The 21,657-nt window shown below is 35.7% G+C and overlaps 1 protein-coding gene across 1 annotated transcript; it reads left to right on the top strand.

Annotated features, from left to right (window-relative positions):
• Positions 1 to 19,354: 19,354 nt before the first annotated feature.
• LOC142164086 (uncharacterized) lies at positions 19,355 to 21,174 on the top strand. The gene is made up of 3 exons (XM_075221258.1): positions 19,355 to 19,487; positions 19,595 to 19,904; positions 20,478 to 21,174. Exons 1-3 carry the CDS (start codon positions 19,355 to 19,357, stop codon positions 21,172 to 21,174), a joined length of 1,140 nt encoding a protein of 379 aa, XP_075077359.1.
• Positions 21,175 to 21,657: the final 483 nt, after the last annotated feature.

Genomic DNA, 21,657 nt, shown 5'->3' with positions numbered 1-21,657 from the left:
TACCGTAGCAAATGGTAAATGGTAATGAGGTGTATCTATGAATATTTAAAACCGACTAAATCGACCGTACCGTACCGAATCGAATCGATTTTTAGATTTTTTTTAAATAAAATCATAAATTTTTATATGAATCTATAATCGTACCAATAATTAGAGTAAGTTTTTTATTTTATGAAAATAAACCGAAAAATATCGAACCGTGCCGAATAAATTTACATGTAAAAAATATATTTATATATTAATATTAAAAATAATAAAGCATTAAATTTTTCCTTGGACCATGAAATTATAAAAATGTTACAAGCCAACAATTAATTAAACCCAAAATCCTAATTCTCAAACCTATTACAATACTTCTATTGAAACTAAATTATTTACAGCATATTTACTAGCAAGACACAAGGTAATCTAGCGATTATGAGTAACAAACTACAATGTACTGAATTTTCGTATGATTTAAATTTATATTTTTAAATATTTAATCTTCTATAGACTTTATTCTTGAGTCTCAACTTGCTTAATATCTTTCCACCCGTGTGACTTATATTTTCTTTGTCTTTGTTTAGTTTCTTTTACGTTGCTATAGAATAGTTGACGGATCTATACTCTGGCCATCTTTTATGTTTTCTTAGTTAATCACCTTTTAAATAGTAAAATTATTTAGAGAGTTTTAATAAGTCCTATAAAAGTAGGTATGTTATTGCATTATGCTTCTACTAGTGACTTTTAAATGACATTTAGAAAAATATCGAAAATTAATCGAACCGCACTAATACCGAAGAGAAATTGACATGATTGGTACGGTTTTTAAAAGTCTAGTTTCGGTTATACATCATAGAATAACCGAAATATTGGTATGATACAAATTTTATAAAATAACCGGCCGAACCGAACCAGTGACACCCCTAATGGTAATTCAGCACCCCTAACTCTTTTTTCTTTTGTTTTATCTTTTTTTATTTAATTGGAATAATTCAAGTAGTGAATATTTTTTCCAATACGACTCAAAATCCACTATAGGTCGTGATGGCGCCTAACGCCGCCGTCAGGCAAGCCAACGGTGATTGATCAATTTTAATTACTCATTTTATTACTAACGAAATCATAAATTTTAATAAGGAAGGAAATTTACACTTTTAAATCCACGGGAACGTAAAAAAAATGTACTTTATAAGAGAAATGAAAGGCGATGATAATATATAGAACCGTAAACATCAACTAGTATATCCCAAAATTCGGTGTCACAAGTGCACGAGCATTTACTAGGGAGTACAATAATAATAATACAACATATGTCTGGAATGTAAATAAGACGGAATAAAGTAAATGGTACGATGAAGACTTTGTGGGCTGCGATGCGTAGCCTGGAATGCAGCCCCCCATAAAGTCTCCTCAACAGCTTCACCTACACGCCAAGATGACCACCAAATGAATCTATCGGATCCTTCACATTTAGTGCAGAAGTGCAGCATGAGTACGTAAATCAACGCATACCCAGTAAGTATCTAGCCTAACCCCGTAGAAGTAGTGACGAGGGGACACTTAATAGTGGTCTAATAAATCAATATGATAAATTATAAACAGATAAGAAGCACAACAGTAGTAGTGAGGTAAATCTGTAACACACATAATCTCCAAACTTTTCTTCAAACGATATCAATTTCTCATCTCGTATTCTATCTCAACAGCTCAGAAAATACCTACTGCCAATATCAAATAAATAAGAAATACCATATAAATGCAAGGTATTAGTGGAAGAAAAAATCTCGTGAATATTCGGACTGCTAGCGATATAACGCATGATTATGCCGAAGTCGTACAACCAGATTTTAAAAAGAATATGATACTGCCGAGGCGATCGACCTAATCCCATCATAACATGTACACTACCGAGGATCGAGCGGCACAAACCATAGATGCATCTATTAGACTGCCGATGCGAACTACCTACTCCCATGAGAGTGTGGTACATAATGCTGCCGAGACGTTCGGCTCGCTCCACAAGAAAGGAAAGAAATTATTGAATTCCGATACATGAGCTTACGGTACAGTATATGAACACAATGTGAGTATAACCTTTACTGTTTCTCAAATAACTTGCCAACAACTCAAGGTAATAAAGCTCGGCCTAATATATATGTATATATTTCTCACTCCCAACTCTAGTCCTAAAAAGGATAAGCGGTCCCTGCAAATATAATCCGGTCTAAGAGTCCGGAGTCGAATCCCACAGAGAACTAAGGTTTAGCTACATCTGTTCACTATCACCAAGAAGACAAGCTTGAACAATTCCTAAGTTATAAATATTAAGATTCTTATGTCTAACTAATTAACTAACAAATTAAAATAGAAAATTAAAAACTAAAGATAGTAAGGGTTGGAGACAAGATTAAGGAGGTCTAGAGTTATGATTTCCCCATTTGTCAGAATCCTTTCCGCTACGTCTCCTTAATTTCGCCTAATTATTCTCTACTGATCGTGAGCACTTCAGGTGTCATAATTTTCTCCCGAGCAACTATAATAATTTACTAGACATATTCTCCCGAACTACGCTAGTTGGCACAACCTTACCGTTCACTATGACCATGTCAAGGATTTTTTATTCCTAAACCCACCTTTAAACCCACCATATTGATTCCTCATATACGTTAGGTATGACGTTGTTCAACAATTACTTGAATATGTACCCTTTCCCAAGCAATACATAATAAATAGGCATAGTCAATTGATGGCCATTCAATCAACAGAAATAAGCATGTAGTTGAACAAGTAAAGAAATTCAAAGGCTAAATTATATCGAAACTTAATAAGAATTCATCCTCCAAAAGGTTCCATCAAAACCCTACATAATAAATTAGCTACTCATAGTAGTATGTGAAAATACAATACTAAAATTCATAACCAACAATAGAAAATAGGAAGAAGAAAGGAAAAACTCATAGTTTAATCTTCCTCCTTGCCCCTAGTGTATTCTTGCCTCCAAAGGTGTTGTGCAACCCTAAAGTAGTGTCTCCCCCTCCAAAATTGCGGCACCCCCTACAAAATGACGTTTTAGGATGTATTTATATGACCTAGGTAGGGTTTAGGGCCGTCCAAGGCAATCCAAAATCGGATAGGAGAATTGGAGGGCGTGTCTTCCTTAGCGCGTTGCGCGCCCATGGACTCGAATTCAGCTTGTGAACTTTTTCCAGTTCGCGAAGTGATCCATGCCTTCGCTTCACTTCGCTGTTTTGTGCCCTCAGTTTTCTCCTTTTTGCAATAATTTGATATCTTTTGCTCCATTATCCTTCAAGCTCACTCCTACAAATAAGAAATATGTAATGAGTACAATTCACTTCAAATATCATGTAATCTCCGGCAACTCACACGACAATTGAGATGAAAATACACTCAAAATCATGCACTTTTGTCCATTTATCACCACTCTATACTTAGACTTTTGCTCGTCCTCGAGCGTGCAAAATTAAGCGCATAGGCAAGGAATACATTTCAAAACATACTCGAGCATCACACCAATGACAATGGTTTATATCAATGCTTAGAGCCTAGCATAAGCAATATTCATACTTTTCCTCAAGCTTTACGTCATGCCAAAACTAATTAAAATAATTGTGTGACTCTCTCTAACATCCTAGCCTCAAAATTTGACTCCATTACATCCAAAACTAAGACTCGCTTCTTGTGCCAACTCAAAAATCAAGGTCTCTACCAATCCTTTGCAAATCATATGCCCTCACCAACAAAACAAAGAGAGTAATCAGTCCGCACACTCAAATATAAGTTCAAGTATAATTTAAGGACTCACAGAATGAAAGAATTCACTCTCTCTCGCAATGAAGCTCATGTGCCCCCAAAGCTCGTACCATAGGCTTGCCTATAATGTAAGTCTCTACTAACTTAAGCTCGCAAAGTCTAGGATCAATTAGGTCTTCATGGGTTGTAATGTAGGCTAAGGGACGGGTATGATAGATATCGATAATAGTGACTAACCCTCCTAAGCACTTTTAATACAATACACTTTAACTTTTAAGCACATCCTTTTCATGATCACTCAACATATCGCTACGACACCGTAAATAATGTAGTCCATTGACTTTAAGCACATCTACATAAGTACTAGCACATATCAAAGTGAATTGGAGGGATCTTTATTTTTTTTTAATTTGTTTTTGTTCAAAATCTTTTCAATACCCTCCATAAATTGGTATTTCCAGCTAGTAGCTCTCTCTATTCATACATGTACCTTTTGTCCTTTCTATGGTTCCACTCAAAAACTACCCAATCTTTTTTCCTTCACTTCTAGAGACTTAAGTGCTTTCGGAGGTAAAGGTTCAACAAGATTTAATTAAGAACAAAAGGGATTCGTCTTGTAATGTGGGTACCAAAGAAAAGGTTTACAGGCTCAAATGGGCTAATGAAGGATCAATCAAAGAAATGCCTATATCATTTCTTAAACTCACAAGACTTAATCGTTTCGCTTCGACTAACACACGAGGCAAGTTCTAGACTAACAAGGGATGGCACAGAGTACAACCAAAATCTCACCTCACACAATGTACATGACTTATTCAGGATGGCTCAGACCCGACTCTCAAGTTAAAGCAACTAACAGAGTCATAATGTATTTCAATCACATAGGATGTACATAATAGGAGTCAAAAGATGAGCCCAAGTGTCAGAATAAGTCACATATACTCTCAAGGCATATAGTCACAAGACTCAAGAAGAAAGTACTCAGCACAAATGCTCCAACTCTAAGCCCCAACATAAAACATGTCAAAAAGCATAGATACTGAAGTTCTTCCTATTCCATTATCAGTTCAAAAAGAAAAAAAAATAATGGATTTTTTTTTCTTTGGACTTTAAACCCTCAAGAAAATTGTCTAGGAGGTCCATCATCGGGAAAAGTCTAAAACGTTTTAAGAATTCTACCTATAAAAAAAAAAACTGCTACCCGGTTCAAAGAGTCATCCCTTGAAAAAGAACCGTGGCCATAAGAAAAATCAAGAGGGATTATTTCTACTTAATTTTTTAATTTGATTTTTGATTTTTTTCTACACATAAAATAATACAACTAAAATAGCATAGAAAATCACTCAAACAGTCTCTTCATCCCACACTTAAAATTATTTATTGTCCCCAATGCATACTAATAAATACAAGAGGGTAAAATAAACTCCCTAGCAGGCCAAAGGCCGAAGCATTAGCAGCTCATGGGGTACTCAGACTTCTACCAGACTTGGTTCTTTGTGCGGGCACCCCACACTTAGTTCAAACCATCTTACTTGCTTTTGCTTTCTTCCAATGACTTTGCTTCCCATCCTCCTAGAAAATAAAAAATGACACTATAAAATTAATATAATAAAATAATAATAAAAAGAATTAAAAACAAAAGAAAGCAATAAAGCTGGGTTGCATCCCAACAAGCGTTTTATTTAACGTCGCGGCACGACGCGAATCACTTTTTGCCTCCACCTTGAGAATATGAATTGAATCCCAAGTTTTGCTTCAAGTTTTCTACTATGCTCCAAGGGTGGTGGAACAAATCTAACTGTCCCAAGAAAATAATATAGTATTCTGTACTTCTTATCCTTTGCATGAGGTATGTAATCTTGACTTTCTGGCAAGAAGAATTCCTAATTATATGCATCTTGTTCCTCATTCCTTGACTCCTAAATTGGCTTGGATGACTCTAATTCCATATCATCATCCAAACACAATGTGAAAAAAATGCTTGGAGTGTAGACCAATGCGCTCAACTACATGAACATTGGGACTGTCAACATCCTCAACACCCAAGACACTAGAGTCAACTAAATATGTATCATCAATGTACTTGGTTGACTCTAGTATCTCTTCTACAACATCAACATCCTCAAAATCTAGTTCGATTGATCGTTGGTGTTCTACTCTGACCTCCTCCCTTAGCACCTCAAATTTTGTATATAATACATGCTCCTTTTGGCTACTATCCATAATATCAGCTGGTTGAGCATTAAATACTTCAACTAATTGACTCACTTGTGCCTCCAGGTTAAGAATAGTTGCCTCTTGCCTTTGGATAGTATTCCCTAGCTTTTGTATCTGCAGTTGTTTCTCATTACTTCTTTGTTTCTATTAACTTCACCAGAAAAAGTAGAACCATTATAGTAAGGGGTTAGGGGAGGATAAGAAATATAAGCACAACCATGAAAGTGACCATCTTGACCACCACACATTCCACACACATTCCACACATAAGATTGAGTTGGTACACATAACTCGCTTTCGGAAATATTTTGACAATTTTTCCCCAGGTGGTTTCCTCCACAATTCACACAAGGAAGATCAACAGTAGAATTACCAACATCAAAACTCTCATAATTCCAAGATGCCATGTTTCTCAAATTAACAAGTAAAATAAAAGAATTCAAATACAAGAAAACAAAAATAAATGTTCAAACATGCAACCTAGCAATATGTACACCTACAGCTACACCGTTAGTTCCCCGGCAATGGCGCTAAAATTTTATCACGCCCAACTCTAGTCCTAAAAAGGATAAGCGGTCGCTGCAAATATAATTCGGTCTAAGAGTTTGGAGTCGAATCCCACAGAGAACTAAGGTTTAGCTACATCTGTTCACTATCACCAAGAAGATAAGCTTGAACAATTCCTAAATTATAAATATTAAGATTCTTATGTCTAACTAATTAACTAACAAATTAAAATAAAAAATTAACAACTAAAGATAGCCTAATTATGGAGACAATTGTCGGAATTATGATTTCCCCAATTGTCGGAATTCTTCCCGCTACGTCTCCTAAAATTAGCCTAATTATTCTCTACTGATCGTGAGCACTTCAGGTGTTGTAATTCTCTCCCGAGCAACTAAAATAATTTACTAGATATATTCTCCCGAACTATGCTAGCTGGCACAATCTTACCGCTCACTATGACTACGTCAAGACTTTATTATTCCTAAACTCGTCTTTAAACCTACCGTATTGATTCCTTATATACGTTAGGAATGACGTTGTTCAACAATTACTTGAATATATACCTTTTTCCAAGCAATACATAATAAATAGGCATAGTCGATTGATGGCCATTCAATCAACAGAAATAAGCATGTAGTTGAACAAGTAAAGAAATTCAAAGGCTAAATTATATTGAAACTTAACAAGAATTCATCCTCCAAAAGGTTCCATCAAAACCCTACATAATAAATTAGCTACTCATAGTAGTATGTGAAAATACAATACTAAAATTCATAACCAACAATAGAAAATAGGAAGAAGAAAGGAAAAACTCATGGTTGAATCTTCCTCCTTGCTCCTAGTGTATTCTTGCCTCCAAAGGTGTTGTGTAACACTAAAGTAGTGTCTCCCCCTCCAAAATTGCGGCCCCCTCCAAAATGACGTTTTAGGATGTATTTATATGACCTAGGTAGGGTTTAGGGCCGTCCAAGGCAATCCAAAATCGGATAGGAGAACTGGAGGGCGTGTCTGCCTTCTCGTGTCATGCGCCCATAGACGCGGATTAAGCTTGTGAAGTTTTTCTAGTTCGTGAAGCGATCCGTGCCTTCGCTTTACTTCGTTGTTTTGTGCCTTTAGTTTTCTCCTTTTTGCAATAATTTGATATCTTTTGCTCCATTATCCTTCAAGCTTACTCCTACAAATAAAAAATATGTAATGAGTACAATTCACTTCAAATATTATGTAATCTCCCGCAACTTACACGAGAATTGAGATGAAAATACACTCAAAATCATGCACTTTTGTCCATTTGTCATATTTCTAAATCAAGTTCAATTATAATTTTAATTAATTAAGCCAGCATAATGAATTCAAATATTTTAAATATTACATGGTAAAGTCATAAGTCTACGTAGACATAAACATACTTTAGCAACGTACGGACTCTTGTCATCTCGTACGTATGTAACACCCACAACTAATAGCACATAACAATTACATCACCTAGGGGTAGTTTTTCCCGCACAAGGTTAGATAGGAAACTTATCTCGCTCCAAAGTTCCATAACCGGTTCCAACGCCTCTCTAACAGCTCAACTCAAAGCCAAACGTCCCAAAACTAGTCAAACAACGTGCAAATCAATCAAAATATACCCCAATGCTTATAATTAATCAATTTACAATAATTCCCAACTCCGCTCGAAAAGTCAATAAAGTCAACCCTCGAGCCCACGTGTCCGGATTTCGAAAATTATTAAAAATAAATATTAACCATAACTCATATGGTCTATATCCAAAAAATCATCCAATTTCGTCCATGAATCAACTCTCAAATCAAGGATTTACCATTTCTCAACTTTGGGGTTCAAAATTCCAATTTCTACAATTCAAACACGGATAAAAATAATAACCAACAAAAATAATCATGTATAAACATCAAAATAAAGGTCATATATTTACCCCCTTGTTGAGACGAGAACAACGCCGTGAAAGTCACCTCAAGCGGAGCTCTAGAATTCAAGATATGCCCAAAATACTAAATTTCTCGGTTTAAAACACTGTCCAAATGATTTTTCTTAATTGCCTTCGCAGGAGACCTTCGCGTTCGCGAATAGCAATTTCATTGACTGGTCAACCCAGAAATTCTTTTTCGCGTCCATGGAACCTCTCTCGCGTTCGCGAAGAACAAAACTTCGCACTAGAAACTAGCAATTTTGTCCGACACAGAAATGGGCATAACTCTCTTATACGATATCAGAATTCGACGATTCTTATTGCTATGGCTCCATAATTACGATACAGATCTAATGATTCAATCAAATAATAAATCAAAGGTTGTTTGTCAATATAGTGCCATTTATTCCCAAAGAAACACGTCGAAACATCAAATAAGAGCGCGACACAATCCAAACACCTCCGAAAGGCCCTCGGGACCCCGTCTAATTACACAAACCAGTCCCAAAATATAACACGAACCTTCTTGAGGACTCAAATCATAACAAACAATATCAAAACTACGAATCAACGATCGAAACCTTTCTTTAAACTTTCAAACATTCAAACTTCGACGAATGCTTCCGATTCATTCTTAAACATTCCGGAATGACGCCAAACTTTGCGCACAAGTCACAAATCACGATACGAACCTATTCCAAGGATCGGAACCTTAAATGGACATCGATAACACCAAAGTCCATTTCAAATCAAACTTAAGAAATTCTAAAACCTTCAAAATGCCAACTTTCAATATTAAGCGCTGAAATGCTTTCGAACCACCCGATACTCAACCCGAACATACGCCCAAGTCCGAAATCATCATACGAACCTATTGTAATCTTTAAATCCCGATTCCGAGATCGTTTACTCAAAAGTCAAACCTTAGTCAATTCTTAAAGCTCCGAAATTAGAATTTTCCTTCCGAATCAATTTCGAACTTCCCAAAATCCAATTCCGACCACACGTATAAGTCGTAATGCATGAAATGAAACTACTCAAGGGCTCAAACCTCCGAACGACGCACTAGAACTCAAAACGACCGGTCGGATAGTTACAAGTTGAATAGTGCATTCGGTTTCATATTCTCCGAGTTCTACAATATTTTCACGTTCTTTAAAAAAGAAATTTAATAATCTTAATAAAACAGGTGTATGATTTATTAAAAATAGATTTTAAAAAAAGGAATACTCGTAATAAATAACTTCTTGCTTTTATAAAACTTAAAATAATTTCAAATAAATTTACTTTGCAAAATGACAAATGCTTACTAAAGAGCGTAGCTAACTCATTTGTAGTTCCTATAATATATAAAACTAGTTAGTGTTGTGTATGCTAATATAATTAAGTGATAATCTCTCTAATTGGAGTAATTAAATTTATAGTGTAGCATAGATAGGAAATATTCTTACTTTATATATATATATGTGTGTATTATGGTTAAGTCAAGTGACAAGCTACTATAAAGACACTTGACATTTTAGAAAAATATTTATAATAATATTTAATTTAAATTGGAAGATAAATTTTTTATTTGAATTTAAATGGAAAAATAATAAATAAGATGTTTTTGAATCTAAGTGGAAAGACTAAATATTTTTCTAAAGATACAACTTGCTGCCCTATTTTAACTAAGAAGATTTTTTCTTTAAAATAAATCTAATTAAGAGATAAAAATAACACATTTATCATAACTAATTATAAAGTAAAGTATTATCATCATGTACTACTAATACTCCTCCTCTACTTTATAATAATGATATGAGATAAACGTGCAACACGCGTTCAGAGAGACTAGTATATATTATTAAAGGAATAAAGTTTGCATTATGGTTAAATAAAGTGGCAAAGTATTATAAAGCTACTTGGTATTTTAGGAAAAATATTTATAATAATATTTAATTTAAATTGGAAGATATCTTTTCTTTTTTTAAATTTAGATGGAAAGATAGTAAATAAGATTCTTTTGAATCTAAATGAAAAGAGTGAATATTTTTCCAAAAAATACAACCTACTGCCCTATTTAACTAATAAGATTTTTTCTTTGAAAAAATTGAATTGAAAGATAAAAATAACACCTTATCATAACTAATTCTAACGATAAAGATGGAAGTATTATCAGCACATACTATTACTACTAATATATATATATATATATATATATATATATATATATATATATATATATATATATAATTACACTATTTGGAATTACTATTTACACAAAATAAAACGAATTACAAAAACTAAAGGTAAAAGATAGTATTTGATTAATTTTTCTTTTAGGACATGTGCGCGGCAGAATAGAAATATTAAAATTAAGTTAAAAGTTTGTTTAATTGAGAATTAAAAAATAAATTATTAAATAAAATTGAAGCTCTTGAAGTTGAAGAGCTTTATCGAATATTCTTGCTCATGAATAGTGATTTGAACAATGCACTATGCCATAAAGGTATCATTTAGATTGTTAAAAGCAAAGTAACTTTAATTGTACGGTTAAAATTGAAGTGACATCAGAATTATTAAACAAATTTCGATCTAATTGTTGATTTTGGTAACTCCCAAAAGTAAAAATATATTAATTGTCGATAAATTATCGCGCATGTATATATTATTTTGTCTTTTCAATATTAAAACATAGAAGGTAATAAATTATGTAACTTAGGTTGGTGGAAATTAATGTTGTTATGGAAGATACTTCTGTTGAGATAATAATAGAATATATTTCTTATAATTTAAATTAAGATATTATTAAATGTATTTTTTCAATTATTACTCCATATAGTATTATTTATTTTTAAATCATATTACATTTTTATTCATTTTTCTTATGGACTATATGTGAGGTTATAATATTTGAGTTTCTGCCAATAGTTATTTACATGTATACTTTTTTTTAATTAATTTAGTGGGATCACAATATTATTCGCACATCGTACGGATACTAATACTAATATACAGTAAAAGAAAAGGTTCTACTACAGTTTGCTAGGCTTTGATACTACTATTACATTTGGTTGTGGTAACACTCTAGGAGGTTGTTTGGTTGGAAACAAGTTATCTTAGGATTAATTATTTTGTACTTAATTATTCCGGGATTGTATTCCATTCTCCTATATAGGGATAAAAATAACACTATAATTCAGGGATAACTAATCTCAGGATTATTTATACCGCGATTTTATTCCAACCAAAGGTAGGATATATAAACTTATCTCACATTTAATCCGTGATTCATTGTCTCTTATCTCGTACCAAACGAGCCCTAAGGGGTCGTTTGATTTGAAAACAAGTTATGTTGGGATTAGTTACGATGAGATTAGTTATACTGGATTATTTCTTATTGACTATTTAGTATATTGTATTTATCATGAGATTGTCAATATTACTGTTTTATCCTGGGATAGCTTATTCTGGGATTACTATTCCACCCTCTGGCAAATATAAGTTATCCCGGTACTATTTTGTTTTCCTAGAATAACTTATCTTAGAATTAGTAACCAAACAAGGGATAAAATACTACTAAATTTTTATGATAGAATTATTTTTACTTATCCATCGTACCAAAAATAACCTTATATTTATGTGTGAGCTGGTACATATATTTTTTCCAAATGGATACTTTTGTCCTTCACAATATCTTGTAGTACTTCTCCTATGTTGATTATAGAACATGTTACATGCAACAAGACTTCGACCGCTAATAATATGCTGTGTTTGTATATATTACTTAGGCCTCTTTTATTTGGCAGTGCCTTTCTGGAAATGTTTGGCAAATTGATTAGTATGGAAAACTCTGCTTCTTCTATCTTTGTTCTTTTTTATTAAATTAAAGGACTTTATGGTGGGCAAGTTAACTAACTTGAACTTCATATATTCTCTTTTGTTATTCTTCCTCATTCCTTTTTTTTTCCTTCTTTTAGGCAAATTAATCATGACAAAGAAAAACCAGAAATAACTGGCACATGATATGTCAAAAGAGTTTGAAAGCATGTTCACAAATCCATAACCTAATAAAAGAGTTAGGGTTAGCCCTAATTACTTACCAGGACATTACCCTTACCTAAAAACCAAATACAACAGTCTCACGTGTTTGGTTGTATGTAATTGTTAATTATTCGTCCAAAAATATGTATCATAATAGGGGGAGTAATAATTCTTGTTATGAAATTATTAGTGAAATAATTTCAGCAATCCAGTCGCTAATCTAATTAAGTCGAATATTAAGTTATGATCTTCATTAGCATAGCGCACATGTGAGTGAGCATAGCGCAATTATTTATTTTAACATTTTAGTAATTTATTAAATTTGTAAAGATTTACTAGCAAAATGATCAAAAGTACACATTAAAGTTATCACAATAATCAAAACATATTAAAAAGCGCAGATTTTCCTTGAGAACATTAAAGTTCAAAATTGGACTTGTTTAAACATATTTAATTCCTGAAAATTGTACATAAATGGAATAGTGTCAAGAACTTCATAAGTTGAGACGGGGTACTTTCCATAAAGGAATTTTGAAAAATAATTTTGAGATAAATGCATGTTTAAATTGCCTTCTCTATAAAGAGAACTATATATATATATATATATATTCATTAAACATCTCGACAATATTGTTTGACTAAAAAATATTGATTGTGGCTCAACCAATTAGATTTTTATATAAATAAGGGTTAATCTTTAGGTAACCCTTATATACTAGATAAAACTACGTGCATAAAGACAGAACAACTAGTATATTCAGTCCGGGTGGTAATAAATATGAACAAAGATAGTGATGTTCAATGATCCAAAAAGATGGAATGTGGCATTAAATAGTAATAAATAGCGACAAATGACATTTAGGTAAATAGAACGTGTGAGTCACCCGAAAAGGGATGAGATCAGTGGTTATTCTTTCTAACAATGATGAATGATTGATAAGCCTTTGAACATTTGGGTTGTTCTTGGATCCGATGGAAATGCTAGAAAAGAATCTTGGTAAAAAGATTATTTTTTGTATATATGCGATCATACCAAATTCTCTCTTACAAAGTCAATGTGTTCTTTACAAATGAATATCCCATGTCCCATATCATTGTGTCTCTTTCTATTTATAGGAAATATGTTCCTAAAAAACCCTATTAGTACATGTACAGAGAATATCCACTAGAATATTCTCCTTTATGTCTTATCTTAGAACTACCTATTATCACTCTGTCTAAGATGTTCGACCTCGACCTCGACCTTGATCTTGATCCACGGTGACTGCGCGACCTTGATCTTTGTTGACTCTTCGACCACACCCTTCATTGCTTTGAGGCTACTTCGCCTCGAGGCAGATCTTTGTAGGGACCTTACTGATAGCACGTGGCTGTCGACGAGGGCTATAATAATGTTGGCGTGGCATATCCATATCAAAGATATTTTTTAGCCCATACAGTTAGTCCCTCCGCTTATCGACGTCATCCTCACGGGCGAGGTCGATGAATGGATAGTGTTGGTATCCCTCCGCTATTTATATTAGTTGAAGTTTTGGAATAAATGGCCGGTTATGCAAAATTTATGAAGGATCTTGTAACAAAGAAGCAGTCAATGAATTTTGAGACCATCAAAGTCACTCATCAAGTGAGTGCAATTGTGCATTCAATGGCTACTAAGTTGGATGATCCCGGTGCTTTCACGATTTCTTGTACAATTGGAAGTGTCGAGTTTGCTAAAACTCTTTGTGATCTTGGGGCAAGTATCAATTTGATGCCCTATTCGATTTTCAAGACTTTGAGAATTGGGCAACCAAGACATACCTCTATGAGATTGCAAATGGCCGATCATACCATGAAGAGGCCCTTGGGAGTGATTGAAGACGTCTTGGTTCGTATTGATAAATTCATTCTTCCGACAGATTTTGTCATTTTAGATTGTGAGGTTGATTATGAAGTGCCGATTATTCTTGGGAGACCTTTCCTTGCTATGGGAAAGGCTCTTTGTGATGTTGAAGCTGGAGAACCCACCTTTTGGGTTGGTGATGAAAACATGGTACTCCATATGTGTAAGTCCATGCAGCAACCAAATGGCAATGATATGTGTTCTTTTGTGGACTTGGTGACCGATGTTATTATTTATGAAATAAGTGCTACAATCAATATTGGTGATATGTTGGAGGTCGTCTTGTTCAACTTTGATAATGACAAAATGGATGGCTTAATGGAATGTGTGAACTCTTTGCAAGGAATGGGATCGTACAACTATGCACCCTGAAAATTATCCTTGGATCTTGAAAATAGGACAACTCCTCTTACAAAGCCTTCTATTGAAAAGTCTCCTACCTTGGAGTTGAAGCCATTGCCTCCACATCTTCGCTATTAATTTTTTGGTCCTTGTTCTACTTTATCGGTTATTCTTTCCTCTTGATTGACTAACGTGAAAGTAGATTCTACATTGGCGGTGCTACAAAAGAGGAAGAAGGCTATTGGGTGGACCTTGGCGGATCTTCGGGAAATAAGCCCCGCTTTTTGCATGCATAAGATCAAATTGGAGAATGGCGCCAAACTATCTATTGAACATCAAAGGAGACTCAATGAGGCTATGCAAGAAGTTGTCAAAAAAGAGATTATCAAGTGGATGGATGCCGAGGTTGTCTACCCCATCTCTAATAGTCCGTTGACTTCTCCGGTTCAATGTGTCCCAAAGAAGGGAGGCATGGCGATGGTCACCAATGACAAGAATGAATTGATTCCTACAAGAACGGTGACCGGGTTGAGGGTGTATATGGACTATCGAAATCTCAATAAAGTCACTTCTTTTCTTAGATCAAATGCTAAATAGATTGGCAGACCGTGCTTTCTACTACTTTCTTGATGGGTACTCGGGATACAACCAAATTCTCATTGCTCCAGAATATCAAGAGAAAGAAACCTTTACATGTCCTAATGGTACTTTCGCTTTCAAGAGGATGCCATTTGGTTTGTGCAATGCACCGACGACTTTTCAAAGGTGTATGATGGCTATTTTCACGGACATAGTGGAGGACTACCCTGAGGTTTTCATGGATGACTTCTCGGTGGTTGGAGATATTTTCGATGATTATCTTGCAAATTTAGATAAAGTGTTGGCTAGATGTGAAGAAACAAATTTGGTACTCAATTGGGAGAAGTGTCATTTCATGGCAGATGAAGGCATTGTCCTTGGCCACAAAATCTCAAGGAATGGAATTGAAGTTTACAAGGCAAGGATTGAGGTAATTTCTAAACTTCCACCTCCAACTTCGGTGAAGGGTGTGTGGAGTTTCTTAGGCCACACGGTTTTTTACCGACGCTTCATCAAAGATTTCTCCAAGGTGGTGAATCCGTTGTGAAAGCTTCTAGAAAAGAATGCTAAGTTTAACTTCAATGATGATTGCATGAGAGATTTTGAATTTTTGAAGCTCAAGTTGACAACTACTCTCATCATTACCGCTCCAAATTGGAGTGTGCCTTTTGAACTCATCTGTGATGCAAGTGATGTAGCGGTTGGGGCTATTTTGGGGCAACGGATCAACAAACATTTTCATCCGGTATACTATGCTAGAAATACCATGAATAATGCCTAATTCAACTATACTGTTACTGAAAAAGATCTCCATGCCATTGTGTTTGCAATTGAGAAGTTTCGCCCATACTTGATGGGTGCAAAAGTCATTGTCCACACGGATCATATGGCACTTTGTTATCTTATGAGCAAAAAGGACTCCAAAGCTCGGTTGATGAGATGGGTGCTCTTGTTTCAAGAGTTTGATATTGACATCCAAGATAGAAAAGGTAGTGAAAATCAAGTGGCGGACCACTTGTCTCGTTTGGAGGAGGAGGGGAGACCGCATGATGGCCTTGAAATAAATGACTCTTTCCCCGATGAGCAACTCTTGGCAATTTCAATGAAAGAGGTGCCATGGTTTGCAGATTTAGCAAATTTTCTTGTGTGTGGAATCATTCCGAATGAGTTCTCTTCAAGACAAAGGAAGAAGCTCAAACAGGATTGTCAAGATTATTATTGTAATGAACCATACCTTTTCCGAATTTGTACAAATGGGGTGATTAGAAGATGTGTACCGGAAGAACAATAAGGTAAAATTCTTGGGGCTTGTCATTCTTTACCATATGGTGGTCATCATGGTGGAGCGGGGACGACAACCAAAGTGCTGGCCCATTTTTTACAAGGTTGCAAGTGAGTTAGTGAAAAAATGTGATGAATGTCAATGGGCAGGTGGAATCTCAAAGAAAAATAAAATTTCTCTCACAACCATTTTGGAGATTGATATTTTTTATGTGTAGGGTATTGACTTCATGAGCCCTTTTGTGAGTTCTTGTGGAAACACCTACATTTTGGTCGCGGTGGATTATATTTCCAAATGGGTTGAGGCTGTTGCTTTTCCAATGGTGTCTTTCTTGAAGAAGAATATTTTTACAAGGTTTGGTACTCCACGTAAAACTATAAGCGATTAGGGGTCACATTTTGGCAACAAGGATTTCTACACTTTACTTATCAAGTATGGTGTTACTCACAAAGTCACGACCCCTATCACCCATAAGCAAGTGGGCAAGTGAAAGTCTCCAACCGGAAGATAAAGAGTATCTTGTCCAAAATGGTGAATGCTAATTGGACGAATTAGTCCAAGAAACTTGATGATGCATTATGGGCTTATCGGACGACTTCCAAAATACCTATCGGAATGTCGCCATACCAGTTGGTATTAGGGAAAGCTTGTCATCTTCCGGTAGAGCTAGAGCACAAGGCCATGTGGGCTCTAAAGAAGTAGAATCTTGATTGGGATATAGCCGCTAACCTGAGGGCTGCACACTTGAATGAATTGGATGAGTTCTGGTACCATGCTTATGCAAGTTCGTCCTTGTACAAAGAAAAGATGAAATATCTTCATGACCAATACATTTGAAACAAAGAGTTCAAGGTGGGCGATCTTGTATTGTTGTTAAACTCAAGGTTGAGGATGTTTCTCGGGAAGCTAAAATCTAAATGGAGTGGTCCTTTTGAAGTTATGGGTGTGACACTTTTTGGTGCATTAGACTTGAAGAACAAAAACAATGAAGTATTCCGAGTCAATTATCACTGGGTGAATCACTACTTGGGAAAGGTTGGAGATAGCCACGTGGTGGCGGTCATTCATTTCGCTTGAGGGTTTTCTACGTCGTGCCGCGATGTTAAATCAGGAGCTTCTTGGGAGGCAATCCATGTTCTCTTCCTTTTTCTTTTGTAGTTAGGTGTTATTTGTGTTCTAATTTGATTTGAAGTATGCTACAGGGATGAGTGTGATTTACAAGAAAGGTGGACAAAAATATGGCTAAGTATTCAAAAATTGTGTGGACCGCACTTTATTTGTGCGGACAACACATTTCTATATGCCATAGAAGAAGAGAATTGCAGCCGTACATTCCTCTTGCGGACCGCACACTTGAAATGTCAAAAATAGCAACTCTCTAAAGTATAAGCTTGTCAGTGCGGAGGTCGATCTGCGACCGCACGTTATTGAAATAATAGTGACTTAGCTTAGCTTGTCTAATTGTTGTTAAAGTCGGTTAAGTTGTTGGAGTTAGTTACTACTATTAGAAGTGGTTAATTGGACATGTAGTGCATGTGAGAATACAACTGTATTTGTCTATAAAAGGAGGTCATTTGTACACTTTGAGATATAAGAAAATATCTTTTCTCTTCTTCATTCTCTATCTCAGATTCTAGAATATTCATCTCTGCATGTGCCCTAATTCACTGCTCCATTGATCTAGCAGTGAAGCTTCATCTCTGTGTCCATTTCTTCATTGTATCAGAGCAGCGATCGTGAGGATCTGATCCAGCGTGAAGCTCCGGCGAAATTGAGCCAATTACAGAAGACAATTTCTGCAGACATGGCTGGGAATGAGGTAAGCTCGCTTGATCATAATCACCCGCTATTTCTTCAAGCAGGAGATACTCCATGGCTAGTTTTGATCCTAATTAAGCTCACAGGGCTAGAGAATTATGCCCTGTGGAGCAGGGCAATGAAACTAGCTTTAAGAGAAAAAGGTAAGCTTGGATTTGTAGACGGTTCATGTACTAAGAGCAGGTACACAGGTGAATTGGTTGAGCAATGGGAAAAATGTAATGTGATAGTATTGTCTTGGATTAGAAGTACAGTTTCGAACGAATTAATGCCAGGGATCGTTTATGCCTCAGATGTGAAGAAGGTGTGAAATGACTTTCAGGAGAGATTTGATCGATCAAATCTAACAAGGATCTATCACCTTTGGTCTGAGATTGCAACGATGAGGCAGGGAACAGATTCAGTGACCAGCTATTACACTAAAATAAAATACCTATGGGATGAGTTGGATGTTTTGGCTCCACTCTCTTGCTGTGATTATGAGGAATCAAGGCCACCGGTTAAATATTTGAAATCTCAGCGTGTATTGCAGTTCCTTATGGGCTTAAATGAAAGCTATGGGAATGTAAGGAGTAACATACTTTCATGGAGACAAGTAGTTACTATTAATGAAGCTTATGCGATTGTGACTCAGGAAGAAAGCCAAAGAACACTTGGTGTGGTAGATACCCACAGGGATCCACTCACGATGTTAGCAGGAAAGTCACAAGGATTCAAACCTAAAGGCACAGGGCTAATATTTGAACACTGTGGTTATAAGGGTCACTTGAAGGAAAACTGCTACAAAATTGTAAGATATCCTTCAAATTTTAAAAGTAAGAAGAAAACCGGACAATTTGGTGGAAACACAGGCCAGCCTGGTGGCAGAGCACAACGTAGTAGAGGATTTAGACCATATGCCAATAATGCAACAATTGAAAAAATCAATTGCAAGGACATTTCTTCACTGAGGAAGAATACTCACAGCTGATGAGCCTCCTGAACAAGCCACCATCAAATGACAGTACCTCAAATGTGATGGCAGGTACTGTTACGTTGTTATCTAGTACCTATGCCTGTGAGTGGATAATTGATTCTGGAGCATCTCATCATATTACACCATGCAAGGAACTATTAGATAAACTAAGAAGCTTAGAAAAACAACAAGACAGTAGAGTGCAATTTCCATAGCATGTGCAAGAAATACAGTGATTTTAGGGAGTCATAAAATCACAAATGTATTACATGTCTCAGACTTCAAATTTAATCTGCTTTCAGTGTCAAAGTTAACCAAGGAGCTGTTGTGTAAAGTCATATTTTTCCCTAACTTCGGTGTGTTTCAGGGACTTTACAATGGCAAGGTAATGGGGATTGGTAGAGAAAGTAGTGGTCTTTACATTCTACATAGAGAGTTTAAGCCCACAATAGGAGCAGCAGTAGCTGGAGGAGTGGATGAAGCAGAGTTATGGCATCTACGACTGGGGCATCCATCAACAGTTGCAATGCAACATATTCCTAGCTTAAAGAATAAGGTCAATAATACAGTACAGGAGAACTGTTCAGTGTGCCCAATAGCAAAGCAAATCAGGTTAGGTTTTCTTGTTAGTAAGAGTAAATCTAGTAGTATTTTCCAGTTGATTCATGTTGATGTCTGGGGACCTTATAGAAAGGCTACATTTGACAGAAAATAATATTTTATAACTGTAGTAGATGATTACAGTAGATATACTTGGGTCTGTCTAATTCAATCCAAATATGAGGTTTCAATTGTGCTTAAAGACTTCTTAACAATGGTAAGAAATCAGTTTGATGTTTCTGTAAAGGTACTGAGATTTGACAATGGCACAGAATCTTTCAATTCACAATGTAATGAACTGTTATCTTCCTTTGGCATAGTTTATCAAAGTATTTGTGTTTACACATCTCAACAAAATGGAACAGTTGAAAGAAAGCATATACATATCTTAGAGGTGGCAAGGCCTTAAAATACACAGTTCAGTCCCAGGTAAATTCTGGGGAGAGTGTGTGAAGACTGCAGTCTATTTGATCAATAAATTACCTACTGCTGTACTAGATGGAAAAATACCCTATGAGTTGCTTTATGGAAGGAACCTAGACTGGATCATCTAAGTGTATTTGGTTGCTTGTGCTATGCAAGCAGCCTGCCCAGGGGTGATAAACTGGCCCCAAGTACAAGAAGGACAGTACTGATGGGGTACTATGAAGTTCAAAAGGGATATAGACTGTTTGATCTGGATTCCAAGACTTTCTTTGTTAGCAGGGATGTAAGCTTCAGAGAAGGGATTCTTCTTTTTAGAGCCATGCAAGTTGAAAATGAGGAGGATGTTTTGTTCATGCCAATCAATGATATAACACCACCACTAGATCACCCTCCTACAATGCATCATGGCAATAATAGTGCCACAACAGTAGAAGAGACAACAGAACCTCACATCACTGATGATCATGAGACAAATACAACAGACAATGCATCTGCTTCTCAACATAATATGCAACCTGCAAATTCTTATAATTCAGTGCAAGGATCTGAACCAACAGCAGAAGAACCTGATACTTCATTAAAAGGAGCTGAATCAGCACCAGCAAAGCCTAATGCTACTAAGCCAATTGCAGAAAATGGTAGAGGCAAAAAAGTTACCAAGCAACCAATATGGCTTAAATACTATGTGACCTCTAAGGACAAGGCTCCTAATTGCTTATACTCCATTACTAACTATGTGGAGTATGATCACTTGTCCATTGGTTATCAAGAATATCTAATTATGTTCTCAGCACCCACAGAGCCCAAGACCTTTAAGAAAGCATTTCAAGATCAGAGATGGATTGAAGCGATGTAGCAGGAAGTCAATGCCTTAGAACAAAACCAGACTTGGGAATTAACAGACCTACCTAAAGGGAAGCAGGATGTTGGATCAAAATGGGTGTGCAAAATTAAATACAAGCCAAATGGAGAAGTAGAGAAATACAAATCCAGACTTGTGACCAAAGGATACACTCAACAGGAAGGTTTAGATTATCATGAAACCTTCTCATCAGTTGCTAAAATGGTGACTGTCAGAACAGTAATCAGTGTTGTAGCTTCAAGAAATTGGCCTATGTATCAGATGGATGTAAATAATACCTTCCTATAAGGTGACCTATTAGAGGAAGTCTATATGGATTTACCTCAGGGGTTTCAAAAGCAGGGGGAGTATAAAGTATGCAAGCTGCTCAAGTCACTATATGGCTTAAAACAAGCCTCTAGGCAGTGGAATATCAAACTCATAGATGCTCTACAAGCAGCCAAGTACATTCAAAGTCCATATGATAATTCTTTGTTT

Source organism: Nicotiana tabacum, chromosome 9 (assembly GCF_000715075.1).
Source record: "Nicotiana tabacum cultivar K326 chromosome 9, ASM71507v2, whole genome shotgun sequence".
NCBI classification, from domain to species: Eukaryota; Viridiplantae; Streptophyta; class Magnoliopsida; order Solanales; family Solanaceae; genus Nicotiana; species Nicotiana tabacum.
This window is presented reverse-complemented; position numbering and strand designations above follow the sequence as displayed.